At 38.0% G+C, this 18,540-nt stretch overlaps 1 protein-coding gene across 1 annotated transcript in view; it reads left to right on the forward strand.

The window, feature by feature from the left end:
* LOC136678427 (NLR family CARD domain-containing protein 3-like) overlaps nucleotides 1-18,320 on the forward strand; it is a 38,425-nt gene extending 20,105 nt beyond the window's left edge. The window contains exons 8-10 of the mRNA XM_066656483.1: nucleotides 14,642-14,815; nucleotides 17,010-17,056; nucleotides 17,785-18,320. Of these exons, the coding sequence (XP_066512580.1) occupies nucleotides 14,642-14,815; nucleotides 17,010-17,056; nucleotides 17,785-18,320 (757 nt within the window). The remainder of the gene's footprint in view (nucleotides 1-14,641; nucleotides 14,816-17,009; nucleotides 17,057-17,784) is intronic.
* Nucleotides 18,321-18,540: the final 220 nt, after the last annotated feature.

An 18,540-nucleotide genomic window follows, 5' to 3' on the forward strand; every position in this document is an offset into this window, starting at 1 on the left:
ATGATAGTGTAGATGAGACAAGGCCAGGATCTTGTACAGGACACGGGCTGGATCAGGGCAACACCTGGAGAGCAGCAGGACATCTCAAAGCATGAGAGAGAGACAGGAGAAAGAAAGCCAGACAAAGGGAACAAATAAAAATACAGAGGTTAGTAGGGTCATGGTAAAGAACGGGGAAATTTGTCCTGCGAAAAAAGCTTCCATTGGTCAGGCAAGAGAACCCAGCGACAGACAGCGTGTTGGCGGTTACTACAAAGCTAACTAAGAATGCTGTAGCTATGGTGATATGACAGGGTTAATACAGAACAGTGATAATATGAAAACCAGCCCGAACACCAATAGAGAAGGAGTAACCTGAAAGTGAGTGATTAACCAAAAGTTTGTTTGAAAAGGTAGGTTTTTAATCTAGATTTAAAGATTGAGAGTGTGTCTGAGCCCCGAACAGTAACCGGAGGCTATTCCAGAGTTGAGGAGCTTTGTGAGAAAAGGCTCTTCCTCCTGCTGTGTTTTTCTTAATGCGAGGAACAAAGAGTAGATGGGCATCCTGTGAACGAAGTGTACGTGACGGGCGATAAGGTATGAGAAGTTCAGTAAGATACTGCGGGCCTAAACCATTTAGAGATTTATAAGCTAAGAGGAGTATTTTATAGTCAATGCGAAATTTTACAGGTAGCCAGTGTAGGGACGAGAGAACTGGGGTGATATGTTCGAATTTTCTAGCTCTAGTGAGCATCCTGGCTGCTGCATTTTGAACTAACTGAAGCTTGTGTAACGCTTTGCACGAGCTCCCTGCCAGGAGCGCATTGCAGTAGTCTAGACGTGAAGTTATAAAAGCATGCACTAGTTTCTCTGCATCTTTTAATGATAAAATATGCCGAATTTTGGCAATATTGCGTAGGTGGAAGAAGGCGGTTTTGACTGTATTGGATATGTGGGTATCAAATGTGAGAGTCGAATCAAAGGCTACCCCTAAGTTTTTAATGATGGCATTGTGTTTTACTGTTGAATTATCAAGGTTAATAACAGTATTTCTGAGTGAATGTATCTGAGTATCTGTACCTAGTAACAAGACTTCAGTTTTATCAGAATTTAACATGAGAAAATTTTGCATCATCCAGTCTTTAATTTCAGTTAGACATTCTGTTATTTTACGTAGACAAGCAACATCATTGGGTTTGGCTGATATATACAGCTGTGTGTCATCAGCATAACAGTGGAATTGAATCCCATGCTTACGGATTAGTCTACCCAGTGGCAGAATGTAGAGTGTGAACAATACAGGGCCAAGCACTGATCCTTGTGGAACACCATATTTAACTAAAGTATGATTAGAGGATTTATTATTCAGAAAAACAAATTGATAACGATCGGATAAATAAGATCTGAACCAAGAGAGGGCAGATCCTTTTATTCCTACCAGATTTTCCAGCCTATCAAGAAGAATCACATGATCTATGGTATCAAATGCTGCACTAAGGTCAAGCAGCACCAGAATAGAGATATAGCCCTTATCATGTGAAAGGAGTAAGTCATTAGTTACTCTTGTTAGAGCCGTTTCTGTGCTGTGATTTGGTCTAAATCCAGACTGAAAAATGTCATGAATGTCATTGTTTTGTAGATAAGAGCACAACTGCTGTGACACGACTTTTTCTAGAATCTTAGCAATAAAAGGGAGGTTTGATATTGGCCTGTAGTTTGCGAGTACAAGAGGGTCAAGATTGGGTTTTTTAATAATTGGTTTGATTACCGCTAGTTTCAGAGGTTTTGGTACATATCCAATGTTGAGGGATGAGTTTATTATTGTGAGCAATGGTCTAATGACTTTAGGTAAAATTTGTTTAAATAATTGTGTTGGTACAGGATCCAGTAAGCATGAAGTTGATTTAGATGAGCTAATTAAACTAAGCAAGTCATTTTCATTGACAGAATTCAAGTAGTCTAAGTGCACCTCAGAGCTGGCGGGGGGTTCATCTACGAGAGCCGATGTGACTTTGGACTGATTTTGGATTTTGAGGCGAATGCAATCAATTTTATCATTAAAAAACCTCATAAAGTCATTGCTACAGAAATCAGAGGGGACAATAGGGTTGATTTCCTTTTTGTTTCCAATTAGATTTGATACAGTGCTAAAAAGGAATCTAGGGTTGTCTTTGTTGTTTTCTATAAGGGAAGAGATGTACTGTGATTTGGCTTTAGATGAGGCATGTTTGTAGTCGGTGAGGCTGTGCTGCCATGCAATTCGGAAACATTCTAGTTTTGTGTGTCTCCATTTACGTTCATGGTTACGAGCAGCCAGTTTTAATGCACGCGTGCTGTCACTATACCATGGAGCAAGCCTTTTCTCTCTAAATTGTTTGGTCTTGACTGGTGCAACACTAGGACGGGTTTAGAACCACATTCTGAAACAACTGTACACACGGCAAGAAGGGGACTATCTTCTACAGCCGTCTCTGTGGCTATTTCTCATTGTTTTTTCATTTATTTACGTATATTGTATAATTTCATATAAATATTTACCCAGTGAAACCTTGACTTGCGAGTGAATCAACTTATGAATTTTCTGAGATACGAGCTGTCACTCTGTCATTTTTTTTTTGCTTTATGATGTGAGCCAAGATTTGAGTTTCAAGCGAGCGAGCTTACACCACCCGCCATTAGACAGTCCAGTGAGAGTTCAGTTCACTTGGTTATCTTTCTGCATGAACGTCCAGATCTGTTTTAGCACCCCCCCCTCCCCTTTTTTTAATTTATTTATGTCTTTTTTTTTCTTATAAAATACGCACACGTAGTGTTGCCAACCGTTCCGTAAACCACGGAATTGTCCTGTATTCTGACAATAAAAGATGCATTCCTTTTTACACCGATACAGGACGTTGTTTATTTGTTTTTGTTTTTTTGTTTGTATTATTTATTGTTTTTTTTTTTTGAAGTCACACTTTTATGTTTGGGACGGAAACACACAACTCTCCCTCAGCTGGAGTGAGGGGCAGATTCTGCACGGCTCCTAAACAGAGAACACGAGTTTCATTGGTCATCACCTGTATTTATCCAAATATTTCATTGGTCGTCATCGTTATCCAATCAGCAGCCAGAGTTATCTGTCCATCCTTCAGTGCTGCAGCCAATAGAGTCACAGTCCCTCTGACAGCGGTTTGTTTTGCGGAGGCAGGTCAGTATGGAGAGAGATTAGTCTCAAAATACTTTACAAATGCGTAAATGTTAATCCACAAATTAAACACAAGTCACAGATATGTTTCACTGTTCACAAATGAATACATCACACTCTGTGTCTCACGGTCTGCAGTTTGTACAAATACAGTTACATTCATAAACACATGTGTTTGGTTTTCATAGATATATCATACTTTTATGCGAAAATATATACATTTGTTTAAATTTACATTGTATATATTTGTAAAGTCGAAGTCTTGAATTTAAAATGTATTTGTAAATTGTTGAATCTGCGTTTGTGAATCGAGTCACTCGCGAGTTTTCCGTGACGTGCAATTGTTCATTTCCTCTCGCGCGTTTTTGGATTTTGAGACTTTCCTTTTGCATTTCACCCGCTACAAATACAAATGCAGCCTGATCCACAAATGTGGCCAGCAGGTGAACAAACCACCGCTAGGTGGCACTGTTGTTTTAGGACGTGTGGGGACAACTTTAATAGAGAGTCATTTTTGCAATATTTAATGTGGAAGTTCAAACAAAATGCCGCCCGAGCTGCTGAATTCAGCTTCATATCACAGACAGTTAGGAGCGGGGGATCACTGGGGAACACTTGAAGGTGCCCTACATTAAACAACGTAAAAATCCAGCGGAACGTCCCTAATTTTGCGATTGGACTGTTAAAATGGGTGATTTGTTTCAGACAGACACCCTCAGCCGGAGGGTGGGTACCCCACGGCTCCTAAACAGAATATGAGCTTCTCATTGGTCAACACTTTTATTTAGCCAATCAGAAGCCAGAGTTATCTGTCTATCATTTACTGCGGCAGCCAATGGAGTCATAGTCCCGCCTACAGGGGGTTGTTTTATTGCAGCACTGAGAGCAACAGGTCAGCCCTGAAACACTGGAGGAAACAACAGTGCCACCTACCCAGTAAACAAGGAACGTTCCTGGACGTTCAAAAAAGGTCTAAAAGTAGTCAGTCTGTCAATAACATATTTTAAACGTCAGTGGACGTCCAAAATTAATTGAAAACAAGTCAGTTATTTCAGGACCAATTGACAACGTCAATGGACGTCCGAAATGCGTTGAAAACAAGTCCGTCATTTCGGGACCAATTGATAACGTCAATGGACGTCCGAAATGCGTTGAAAAAAGTTATTTCGGGACAAATTGATAACGTCAATGGACGTCCGAAATGCGTTAAAAACAAGTCCGTTATTTTGGGACTAATTGACAACGTCAGTGGACGTCCGAAATGCGTTGAAAACAAGTCAGTTATTTCGGGACCAATTGACAATGTCAGTGGACGTCCGAAATGCGTTGAAAACAGGTTAGTTATTTACTCCGGTAAAGTTGGTTTCATATTCGCATATTCAGATTTCTTTCTTCAATAGCTCTCAAACGGTGCATGCAAATGACTTAAAACTTGCAAAGTATTGTTTTTGGGATCCAAGACAAGCAACTACAATTCAGTTTATGTCAGAAATGTTTGCCATTTAAAAAACACGAAATATATTGTTTTCTATGGGCTGCCGCAATCTTCGCGAGAGCTAAGGGACCGTTTACAAACTACACTACACAGTAAAAACGAAGGTGACGAACCTCACACGTGATGTATACTACATCTCTTACCTTGATAAATTTAACCATTACTGGCCCGTGGTGATACATTTATCATTATAAATTTCTATAGCTTTTGAACCTTTGATGATATGGTTTCTAAACAAATTGTATTTGATCAAGTGCCATCCACATGACATACTACGCCTGTTATTTTGGTCAATTTAACCCTTACTGGCTCGTGGTGATACATTTTTCATTATAAATTTCAATAGCTTTTGAACCTTTGATAATATGGTTTCTAAACAAATTGTATTTGATCAAGTGTCATCCACATGACATACTACAACTCTTATTTTGGCAATTTTAACCATTGCTGGCCCGTGGTGATACATTTTTCCTTATAAATTTCAATAGCTTTTGAACCTTTGATGATATGGTTTCTAAACAAATTGTATTTGATCAAGTGCCACCCACATGACATACTACACCTGTTATTTTGGTCAATTTAACCCTTACTGGCCCGTGGTGATAAATATTTCATTACAAATTTCAATAGCTTTTGAACCTTTGATGATATTGTTTCTAAACAAATTGTATTTGATCAAGTGCCACCCACATGACATACTACACCTGTTATTTTGGTCAATTTAACCCTTACTGGCCCGTGGTGATAAATATTTCATTACAAATTTCAATAGCTTTTGAACCTTTCATGATATTGTTTCTAAACAAGTTGTATTTGATCAAGTGCCACCCACATGACGTACTACACCTGTTATTTTGGTAAATTTAACCATTGCTGTCCCATGGTGATACATTTTTCCTTATAAATTTCAATAGCTTTTGAACCTTTTATGATATTGTTTCTAAACAAATTGTATTTGATCAAGTGCCACCCACATGACATACTACACCTGTTATTTTGGTCAATTTAACCCTTACTGGCCCGTGGTGATAAATATTTCATTACAAATTTCAATAGCTTTTGAACCTTTGATGATATTGTTTCTAAACAAATTGTATTTGATCAAGTGCCACCCACATGACATACTACACCTGTTATTTTGGTAAATTTAACCCTTACTGACCCGTGGTGATACATTTTTCATTATAAATTTCAATAGCTTTTGAACCTTTTATGATATTGTTTCAAAACAAACTGTATTTGATCAAGTGCCACCCACATGACATACTACACCTCTTATTTTGGTAAATTTAACCCTTGCTGGTCCGTGGTGATACATTTTTCATTATTAATTTCAATAGCTTTTGAAGGTTTTATGATATTGTTTCAAAACAAATTGTATTTGAACAAGTGCCACCCACATGACATACTACACCTGTTATTTTGGTAAATTTAACCATTGCTGGCCCATGGTGATAAATATTTCATTATAAATTTCAATAGCTTTTGAACCTTTGATGATATTGTTTCTAAACAAGTTTTATTTGAACAAGTGCCACCCACATGACATACTACACCTGTTATTTTGGTAAATTTAACCCTTGCTGGCCCGTGGTGATACATTTTTCATTACAAATTTCAATAGCTTTTGAACCTTTGATGATATTTTTTCAAAACAAGTTGTGTTTGATCAAGTGCCACCCACATGACATACTACACCTGTTATTTTGGCAAATTTAACCCTTGCTGGCCCGTGGTGATACATTTTTCATTATAAATTTCCACAGGATACATTTAAAGAAAGCTGGAGCAGACATTCCCAGAAACAGAGACTACCTTATGTAATGCATAACATGAGATGTGTTGCTACTTGTCTTGGACAATGTCCTAGATCCACAATGGCCCTTTACAGACAAACAGTCTCTGTTTCTGGGAATTTCTGCTCCAGCTTTCTTTAAATGTATCCTGTTGATACACCAACATTTTGCATACACCTACTGTATGTACACCTCTGGCAAAAGTTATGTCTCTCATGAGTCAGACAACTTAATTTTTACATTGAAAGTAATTTTTTTGGATTATAACTATTGATGGTGTTTTGTGTGTATATACTTACATTCTGCAAAATATTGACAGTTGGTCAATAAAAATATTTTAAAACCTGTTAAAAAAGCTCCTCAAATTATTGCCTACCCCACCATTACTTCATTCAAACAGCTACATGTTCTTTCTGAGCAATTTCATTAAACATTCAAAAGCTATTGAAATTTATTCTCAAAAATGCATCATCATGGGCCATTAATTGTTAAATTGACCAAAATAAGAGGTGTAGTATGTCATGTGGGTGGCACTTGTTCAAATAAAACTTGTTTAGAAACAATATCATAAAAGGTTAAAAAGCTATTGAAATTTATTTTAAAAAACCCATCACCACGGGCCAGCAATGGTTAAATTGACCAAAATAAAAGGTGTAGTATGTCATGTGGGTTGCACTTTATCAAATACAACTTGTTTTGAAACAATATCATCAAAGGTTCAAAAGCTATTGAAATTAATTTTCAAAAACCCATCACCACGGGCCAGAAATAGTTAAATTTGCCAAAATAAGAGGTGTAGTATGTCATGTGGGTGGCACTTGATCAAATGCAACTTGTTTTGAAACAATATCATCAAAGGTTCAAAAGCTATTGAAATTTGTAATGAAAAATGCATCACCACGGGCCAGTAATGGTTAAATTTGCCAAAATAAGAGGTGTAGTATGTCATGTGGGTGGCACTTGATCAAATACAATTAGTTTTGAAACAATATCATCAAAGGTTCAAAAGCTATTGAAATTTGTAATGAAAAATGTATCACCACGGGCCAGAAATAGTTAAATTTGCCAAAATAACAGGTGTAGTATGCCATGTGGGTTGCACTTTATCAAATACAACTTGTTTTGAAACAATATCATAAAACCTTCAAAAGCTATTGAAATTTGCAATGAAAAATGTATCACCACGGGCCAGTAAGGGTTAAATTTGCCAAAATAACAGGTGTAGTATGTCATGTGGGTTGTACTTGATCAAATACAACTTGTTTTGAAACAATATCATAAAACCTTCAAAAGCTATTGAAATTTTTTAATGAAAAATGTATCACCACGGGCCAGTAAGGGTTAAATTTACCAAAATAACAGGTGTAGTACATCATGTGGGTTGCACTTGATCAAATACAACTTGTTTTGAAACAATATCATCAAAGGTTCAAAAGCTATTGAAATTAATAATGAAAAATGTATCACCACGGGCCAGTAAGGGTTAAATTTACCAAAATAACAGGTGTAGTATGTCATGTGGGTTGCACTTGATCAAATACAACTTGTTTTGAAACAATATCATAAAAGGTTCAAAAGCTATTGAAATTTATAATGATAAATGTATCACCACGGGCCAGCAATGGTTAAATTTACCAAAATAACAGGTGTAGTATGTCATGTGGGTGGCACTTGATCAAATACAACTTGTTTTGAAACAATATCATAAAACCTTCAAAAGCTATTGAAATTAATAATGAAAAATGCATCACCACGGGCCAGTAAGGGTTAAATTGACCAAAATAACAGGTGTAGTACGTCATGTGGGTGGCACTTGATCAAATACAGCTTGTTTTGAAACAATATCATAAAACCTTCAAAAGCTATTGAAATTTATAATGAAAAATGCATCACCACGGGCCAGTAATGGCTAAATTTGCCAAAATAACAGGTGTAGTATGTCATGTGGGTGGCACTTGATCAAATACAATTAGTTTTGAAACAATATCATCAAAGGTTCAAAAGCTATTGAAATTTGTAATGAAAAATGTATCACCACGGGCCAGAAATAGTTAAATTTGCCAAAATAACAGGTGTAGTATGCCATGTGGGTTGCACTTTATCAAATACAACTTGTTTTGAAATAATATCATAAAACCTTCAAAAGCTATTGAAATTTGTAATGAAAAATGTATCACCACGGGCCAGTAAGGGTTAAATTTGCCAAAATAACAGGTGTAGTACGTCATGTGGGTTGCACTTGATCAAATACAACTTGTTTTGAAACAATATAATAAAACCTTCAAAAGCTATTGAAATTTGTAATGAAAAATGTATCACCACGGGCCAGTAAGGGTTAAATTTACCAAAACAACAGGTGTAGTACGTCATGTGGGTTGCACTTGATCAAATACAACTTGTTTAGAAACAATATCATCAAAGGTTCAAAAGCTATTGAAATTTATAATGAAAAATGTATCACCACGGGCCAGTAAGGGTTAAATTTACCAAAATAACAGGTGTAGTATGTCATGTGGGTGGCACTTGATCAAATACAGTTTGTTTTGAAACAATATCATAAAAGGTTCAAAATCTATTGAAATTTGTAATGAAAAATGTATCACCACGGGCCAGTAAGGGTTAAATTTACCAAAATAACAGGTGTAGTACGTCATGTGGGTTGCACTTGATCAAATACAACTTGTTTAGAAACAATATCATCAAAGGTTCAAAAGCTATTGAAATTTGTAATGAAAAATGTATCACCACGGGCCAGTAAGGGTTAAATTGACCAAAATAACAGGTGTAGTACGTCATGTGGGTGGCACTTGATCAAATACAACTTGTTTAGAAACAATATCATTAAAGGTTCAAAATCTATTGAAATTTGTAATGAAAAATCTATCACCACGGGCCAGCAATGGTTAAATTTATCAAGGTAGGAGATGTAGCATATATCATGTGTGAGGTTCGTCACCTTCGTTTTTACTGTGTAGTGTAGATTGTAAACGGTCCCTAAGCTCTCGCGGAGATGGCGGCAGCCCATAGAAAACAATATATTTCGTGTTTTTTAAATGGCAAACATTTCTGACATAAACTGAGTTGTAGTTGCTTGTCTTGGATCCCAAAAACAATACTTTGCAAGTTTTAAGTCATTTGCATGCACCGTTTGAGAGCTATTGAAGAAAGAAATCTGAATATGCGAATATGAAACCAACTTTACCGGAGTCATTTAAATTTATTTCAGTGGGGAATTTTAATTTGATTTACGAGCAAATTGAGTTTTCGAGCTCGGTCAAAGAATGAATTAAACTCGTAAATCAAGGTATTACTGTGTGTGTGTGTATATATATATATATTTATTTCTGACTATATATAGTATAACTTATAATGTTCTGACTTATAATGGTAAGACTGATGTAGAGATACAGGTGAAATTGTACTGTACCAATTATAAAAATACCCAATTAATACTTTGATGAGTTTGATGCCAGAATAATTCCACTGTCATTAAAGAGAAGAACCCCTTTGCTATCAACTGTATCATTTTGCTAAAATGCATATAAATAATCGTAAATTTACGTAAATATACAAGATAAGCAGTGTGTGTTTTGCCTCATTAAAGTGATTTGAAATTAAACATTATCATAGTAACTTGTTAATTTTAGTCCAATATATTACTTCATTTCTCCGTAATAAAAAAACAATGTTGTGTCTAAACGTGCATTCGGATTTGAAGCGCTGATGGCTTTACCATCAATTTCCAAAACGCAAATAGCTTGACCCCAGTGAATTACCTCAGAGAAAACCCTTTTCTCCTCCATACCAATGAGGAATAGTCTCAGAGACGGCTGTAGAATATAGTCCCCTTCTTGCCGTGTGTTCAATTGTTTCAGAGTGTGGTTCTAAACCCGTTCTGCTCTGAAACTAACAGCTCTGACAACATTGACCTTACAAGAGCAAGTGTAAAAACATCAAAGTGAGCACTTTTTATTTATGTGACTTGAGTTGCCTTGACGACGGTTTGAGAAAAATTAAAAGACTGACCATTTTTCTGTTTCTTATTCTTTGAGGATTTATGTTTTGATTTAAAATAAAAAAATAATTATTCATTTTTACATTTTATGGATTTGGAGAATGAAATGAAAATCAAAGAACCATCTGTTTTTCATTGTTTAATATCTGATTTAAAAATAAAAAAAAGAACGAACAGAAGGTACATGGACCCAGACAGAGGTGTTTATCTGTTCAGTCTAATCTCCAGTCTGATCAAATTCTCAAAACATGCACAAAGTAGCACTTAGTACACGTTTGTTAATCCAGACCACGCCCACAAGGACTGAAACGGGAGGTGAACTCAGAAGTCTTTGGGGAGGAGTTGAGGGTGGCTTATGACTGAGTATGAAACTAACCCCCCCCTCCCACACACACACACGCAATCACACACACACAAGAAAAGGGTGGAGACAGGGTGGAGGTGGGAGCAAATTTTTCTGACACAGAAATGACGTGAGTTTGCAGGGTATGTATACGGCTGAGAGGTGGAGTTTGTGCGTGGTCCTACTCCCACAATTATTTTATTATATAGCTTCAATTACCATGACAACGAGAGAGAGAGACTGGTCTCATTGAGATGTGTTTTCTTCTGTTTTCACTTTTGCTAAAATAAAGTTCATTCATTCATTCATTCTCTGCAAGCGCTCATCCAGTTTAGGGTCACGGTGAGTCTGGAACCTACATGAAATCACTGGGCACAAGGCAGGAACACACCCTGGAGGGGGCACTGTAAATGTTGATGTCTGCACCTACACATCATCAGCTGATTTTTCTCAGGGGAGTGTTTTACTGAAATCAAACACCACACACAACTCAGAACTGAACATTCAGAACTCACACAGGTTCAGTAAAGATTAGTGAGTCGTTCAGGTTCTGTACCACATTCACACACCGTCACAAACTGTACCTGATTCTGACCTCACTTTTCTGAATGACGTTAGAGAAATGAGGCAGTTTGTGATCTGGGCTCAGTTTTACTGGTGAACTCCTCCCTGAAAGAACTAGACCTCAGTAACAATGACCTGCAGGATTCAGGAGTGGAGAAGCTCTCTGCTGCACTGAAGAGTTCACTCTGTAAACTGGAGACACTCAGGTCAGAGTTCTGGGATTTTATTCTTCATTTTCTACTCTTCACCAACATAACTTTAAACATAAAAAACAATTTTTTTTCCAAGCTCTAGTATAAAATATAAAGGAAAATACTGGATTATAATTTACATAATGTAATATTTGCGCTGCTCACTCTCAAACTGTCTGTTTTTTATTCTCAAATGGTTTTTACCTTCTTCATTTTCAATGTTTTGAAATGGGAGTGTTTGTGACAGTTTGGGGGCGGGGTCAGGGCAGTTTCTCTCAGTGAATGCTATTGGCTGATGTCTCCTGGTTCTGTGACTGCCTCATACACTGTATATGTCCCTCCTACTGGGAGAAGCCTTCTACAGAAAAGAACATCATTTCCACATGTTTATCACAAATTACTATGATCTGAACTCACTGTAGACCGTGGAATATGAACTTATCTCGACTCTGTTTATCCATGATGCTGTCCCGGGGAAAACAGCAGCTCTGCTTCTCCCAGTAGGAGGGACATATACAGTGTATGAGGCAGTCACAGAACCAGGAGACATCAGCCATTCACCGAGAAACTGCCCTGACCCCGCCCCCAAACTGTCACAAACCTCCCATTTTAAAACCTTTAAAAGAATTATATTAGGATCATAACTTAAACAGGGAGGTCACAGTATAGAAACCTTTACTGGATTAATGTCTGTATATTTACTTCTAGTAATAACCCCTCTGTGGGACACTGTGGTGATAAAGTTGTGTTGTAGTGATGTGTCGGTCGCGAACGAACCGGTTCAAAGAGCCGGCTCTTGTAAGTGAAAGATGAGAGCCGGTTCCTGTCTAAGACCGAGCCATTTTTTTCTAAGGCTTGTCATTCAACAAATCAGAGAACAACAAGCAAAGCTGAGACACTTGGTTTTCCTGAATGCCAATCTGCCTTCTAGGGCTGCAACAACTAATCGATTAAAATCGAGTGTTAAAATAGTTTGCAACTAATTTAATAATCGATTAGTTGGGTCTAAGTTATTATACACATAGGTACAGTTGCTACACGTGACGAACTCTGGAAGAAGGGTTTGAAAAATGGCGGAGGCGGTCACAGCAGAGGATAATGTTAGCACAAGCCGAGAGAAAAATGTACGACCCAAGTCATCAAAAGTATGGGAACACTTTACATTAACGCCTTCAAGGAACAGCGTTAGGTGCAAAATGTGCACAGCTGATCTCGCATGGCACAGCAGCACATCACTGCATGAGCACCTGAAAAGGAATCCTGTTGGAGCTATGTGTGAAAGAGATTAAGTATAGTAAGTTCATTCTACTTTTTCTCTCACTCAATGTTACTAGAGCCTGCTAGAGTAGTTAAACAACATTTGTTTTCTTAGTACATTGATATGACACTCGCATTTAGCGAACAAGCCTTAGCATCCCCTTAGCATTCTCTTCCACCTTAAATGTGTCAGCTCGACCAGCAGGTCCAAAATAAACCGTAGTTTTAGTCAAGCTAACGTTAGTGACGTTAGTTTTTCTCTCACTCAATGTCACTAGAGCCTGCTAGAGTAGTTAAACAAGATCATTTTTAGTAAATTTATATCACTCTTGTATTTAGCAAGTTTTCCGTTCCACCTTAAATGTGGCGGCAGTTACATTCAGAGTTAAAAAAATCAATCCAAACATTTTTTAAAATAATATATTTAAAGCCTTTTTTAAGGTCTTTTCTGACTGGCATTGCGTGTTAGTGTTTGAGTATCACAGCCAAGTGTATATTACATTACATACACTGTGTTAAATATTGATAAACATAAAATGAATGTAACGGTTGGGTTCATTCTTCATGTAAACGCTAATTATTAATAATGGCAGGTTGTGTGTTCCTTATACAATTACAACATTAGTTCTCTAAAATCTTAAATATCTTAACAATATCTGATCATATGTGTTAGATGAATTTCCCTTTTAATCTCAGCACATGGCAGCATCACCCGATATCCATTTATGTAATTTCAATTTGCCTGCATTTTAGATCAGTAGTTATTAACTTAAAAAAGGTGTATGTTCATATCTACACTTTCTCTCTCACCTCAGACAAAAACAGCCCAGCATTGCTGACTATATTTTGAAGAAGATCTGCACACCACAGCAAGCAGCTGTTCTCACTGATGGTATCCTGAATATGCTAGTAACAGACAGGAAACCAAATTTGGCTTGTCTTCCTTTTTATCCGATTAATAATCGATTTAATCGATTAATCGAAAAAAAATTTGACAGATTAATCGATTATCAAAATAATCATTAGTTGCAGCCCTACTGCCTTCCAAAAAATAGTTGAAGAAAATGTTAAATCAGTTAAATGTTTGTTGACAGTTGTGGGTGTTTTAATCACTATCGTTGAATGCTGCTGTTTTGTACTTTGCATTGTATTTGTTTATTTTATTACCCAGAAATGGATGATTATTTAATTTAATAAGCTATTTTATAATACCTACCTTTTGGGTTCCATTGGCTATATTTCAGAGTTTACAAGTGATTTTTTATTAAGGTGTTTAAATAAAACTCCAGTTATTTATACAATTGAATGTGTGAGTGCAATCAGTGAGTTATTACAAGACAGACATAAAAACAATTGGCCATTGCAACACTATGTATTATTTTTAATATTGAACAATAATATTTTGTCCATATAGTCATGTAAAATGTAGGTAATATTGTTATGTACCAGTGGAAATAAGTGGTAAAACAAAGAGCCATTTAGGAGCCGAAAGAGCCGGCTCTTTATGAAGAGCCGAGCCAAAAGAGCCGGCTCCCCAAAAAGAGCCGAAATTCCCATCACTATTGTGTTGTGATTTGATTTCATTTCTATTGAGTGAGGTTTTGAACAGACTCTAAAATGTCTTAGATTTACACTTCTTACTTTTTTTTAATAACTTATATATTTAGATTTTAACTTGTTTGATATTGAAGTGTTTTTGTAAATTAAACAGGATTTGGTGCTTGTTGGTTTGATTCTAAACAGCTGCTTATTTTGCTCTGAGTAAATACCACATCCCTCACTTTGCCTCTCTCTCTCTCTCTCTCTCTCTGCAGATTGTCTTTTTGTTTAGTTACTGAGGAAGGCTGTGCTTTTCTGGCTTCCGCTCTGAGCTCAAACCCCTCACACCTGAAAGAACTGGATCTGAGCTACAATCACCCAGGAGACACAGGAGTGAAGCTGCTCTCTGTTAAACTGGAGGATCCACACTGCAGACTGGACACACTCAGGTACGGACAGCTTTCTGTATTTGTGTGTGTTCAGTTACTGATGTCATCTGCTGTTACTGTATTTCTATAAAGCTCTACAGCTCATTGTTCCTTCTTCATTTAGCCTATGCTCTGCACTAGTAGTATTTAATGGTTAGAGTATCACCCTTCACCGCTGTCTCCAATGTTCAGTTTAGCTGTTGTCAGGCTGAAGGCTTGTGAGACACTGAAGTAAAACTAAGCCCCATATAACAGTCTCTTTATGTGGATTGTAGACTGTCTCTAGAAATGTACATTCAGTGTTTAGGGAAGTACAGGAGTACTCTGGTATAAACAGTTCTACGAACTCAATGCTGAAACACTTCAGACTGAAAGATCCTACACTACTGCTGCATCCTGAAACTGAGTCGACTAGTCCTTAATTATCTCTGTATTCCTATCATTTCGGGGCGTTTAAATGGGTCGGGATCAATGGTCAACGGACTGAAGAGCAGACTTTAATACCCAGAGTGGTGTTATCAGTCATACAGGCTACAAACCAGAGCAGAGCTTTATTTATTATAGTGATATACAGCCATTGACTCTTTGGTTATTAACATTTTAATGTTGTCTACAGAGAGTCTGGGGCGTGTAATGTAAAAGTTTAGTCGAACCTGTGTTCTTCCTAAAGTTATTATGTTATTCTGTGCATTTCAGTTTAGTTTCAGTTTAATTTTTTGTGTTTCTCTATGAAGCTGCAGACCATCATTTCTGTTCAACTGTGTGTTTTGTTTTTCCTGAATGATCCTGATCAGAGGTCACACAAACACTTGGTGAAGTAGAATGGTATAAAATGGACAGTAGAACTCACTGCTGTGATTAACAGTGAAAGTACAGCATTTCTCACAGGACTGGAACTAAACAGCTGTGTGGTCTTTTAGAAAACCACTGCTCAGTGTTAGAGATTAATCAGAAAACAAGGATTCAGTTCGCTATGGAGCATAAAGACTGGACTCAGGAGCAGTGGAGAAAGGTCATGTGATCTGATGAGTCCAGACGGACCGTATTCCAGAGCGATGGGGGTGTCAGGGTCAGAAGGGAAGTGGATACAGTGATTCCCCCATCATGCAACGTATTCAGTGGGTCAGGTCAAGACTCAGCAGTGTTATGATCTGTGGGTCTTCAGTGGGTCAGGTCTAGACTCAGCAGTGTTATGATCTGGGGGTCTTCAGTGGGTCAGGTCTAGTCTCAGCAGTCTTATGATCTGGGGGTCTTCAGTGGGTCAGGTCTAGACTCAGCAGTGTTATGATCTGGAGGTCTTCAGTGGGTCAGGTCTAGACTCAGCAGTGTTATGATCTGGGGGACTTCAGTGGGTCAGGTCTAGACTCAGCAGTGTTATGATCTGGAGGTCGTCAGTGGGTCCGGTCTAGACTCAGCAGTGGTGTGTGACAGTAAAATGAAGTCTACTGAGGACCTGAATGGCCAGGCTGTCCCAGCAGTGGATTGTTCCAGGACGACACCAAGATTCATCAGGCTCAGACTGTGAAAGAGTGAGGAATCATTTTCACACATGAACTGACCACCCCAGAGTCTTGACCTGAACCCACTGAGAGTCTTTGGGACGTGCTGGAGAAGACTTTACGGAGTAGTCCGACTCTCCCGTCGTCAATACAAGATCTCCACCAAAAATGAAGGCAGCTCTGGAGGAAATAAATGTTGTGGTGTTGTAGAAGGTTGTAGAAACAGAGCCGTGGTGAATGTGGAGCGTAATCAAAGCTAAAGGTGGTCCAGTGAAATATTAGAGTGTGTGAGTTGTGTTGGTCGGGCAGTGTAGGGGTCTGTGATGAAATGGTCAGTGAGAGCAGGTACAAGGCAGAAGAACCTAATAAATGAGCAGCTGAGTGTAGGATCTAGAAAGGGTTTAATGAAGCAGTTGTAGAAGAGCGACTCTGCGACTAGAAGAGAAGATGCTGCATTATTCTGTGTTGAAGGCTGAGAGGAACAGAGGGAAATGGAGGAAATGAAACACAGAGAAAGAGAAACAGAATATTTCTCTGTGATAAAAAGATAGAGAGGATGAAACACCACAGATGATGATCTTTCTTCTGTTTCCAAAAATGGCATCAATGAATGACGCTGTAATGAAGCTGAATGTGGGGCTCAGGGAGAACAGTGAGAACACACACCACTCAAACACAACCATCAACTCACAGCTGTGTGTGTGTGTGTGTTGTAGGTTGGAGAATGGAGGAGAGATCAGGATTAAACCAGGACCAAGAAAATGTAGGTTCTCTCTCTCTCTCTTTCTGCTCTTTTGCTATTTCTGTTTCACTTTCAATTTTCCTTTTCTCTCTTGCTCTTTCTCTTTACATTCATTGTGTCTCATTGTGTGTTGTTTGTGTGTTGTGTAGGTACCACTTAAGGCTTATAAATGGTTTAAAGTCTGTTTATTAATAGTTATGTTGTTAACACATTAATAATCAGTTATAACACAGATATAAAGGGCACCAGTGACCTGTTGTTTGCCAAATAGTGAACCCACATCCATCTACAGTTAAACCTCAGATCTTGCCGAATACTGACCTCACTGTGTCTCCTCCATCAGTCGACATTAACGCCATCAGCTCCAGCACATATTTGTTAATGAGTTTAACCCTTTAATGAATTACCCACTACCAGAGTGTCTTTTTCTACTTTAATGATAACGTGGTGAACCTTAACATGTGAAATGACTAAACTCACATTCTCAGGTCTGAACTTATTCTTTACCTCCACATTTTCACTAAGTTCTCTCACACTTTCAGTATTAGACACAAAAGAGTTCACTGTCACACTTCCTTTCTCTGTGTTACAAATGATTATTAATCACTTTTAAAGTGTTCAGTGTAATTAATAACTATGTAATAACAGGCTTTTAAACCATTTATAAACATGTTGAAGTGTTTTCTTATTTTAACATAACATTGTGTGTCGTGTGTCTGATTGTGTGGTGTGTATCTTGTTGTGTGCAGATGACTGTGAGCTCACACTGGACCCAAACACAGTGAACACACGCCTCTCTCTGTCTGAGGGGAACAGGAAGGTGAAGTGTGTGATGGAGGAACAGTCGTATCCTGATCATCCAGAGAGATTCAGTGACTGGTGGCAGGTTCTGTGCAGAGAGAGTCTGACTGGACGCTGTTACTGGGAAACTGAGTGGAGTGGGGGAGGGGTTTATATTTCAGTGGCGTATAAATCAATCAGGAGAAAAGGAGTCAGTGATGACTGTAAGTTTGGAGCGAATGAAAAGTCCTGGAGTCTGTTCTGCTCTAATAACAGATACTCTGTCCGTCACAATAAGAACAGAACTGCTCTCCCTGCTCCTCCCTCCAGCTCTAACAGAGTAGGAGTGTATGTGGACTGTCCGGCCGGCACTCTGTCCTTCTACAGCGTCTCCACTGACACACACACACTCACACACTTACACACACTCACCACCACATTCACTGAACCCCTCTGTGCTGGGTTTTATCTTCATTCAGACTCCTCAGTGAGTTTGTGTATTTAAAATAGTGCTGTGTGTGATCTATTGTTTTGATTGGTCTTTTCTGTCAAACGAGCTGCTGCTTTAAAATGTGAGGAGAATCACAAAAGACGATGAAACAGAAATGAAGCTCAGTTTGTAAAAGAAAGCGAGCAGAGAGACTCTTCAGGGACAAAACAGTGATAAAACCTGGATCTGAGTGAACACTACACCCCTGCACTTCTCTCTCTTTTATATCCCTGAT

Source organism: Hoplias malabaricus, chromosome 2, assembly GCF_029633855.1.
Source record: "Hoplias malabaricus isolate fHopMal1 chromosome 2, fHopMal1.hap1, whole genome shotgun sequence".
Lineage (NCBI taxonomy): Eukaryota > Metazoa > Chordata > Actinopteri > Characiformes > Erythrinidae > Hoplias > Hoplias malabaricus.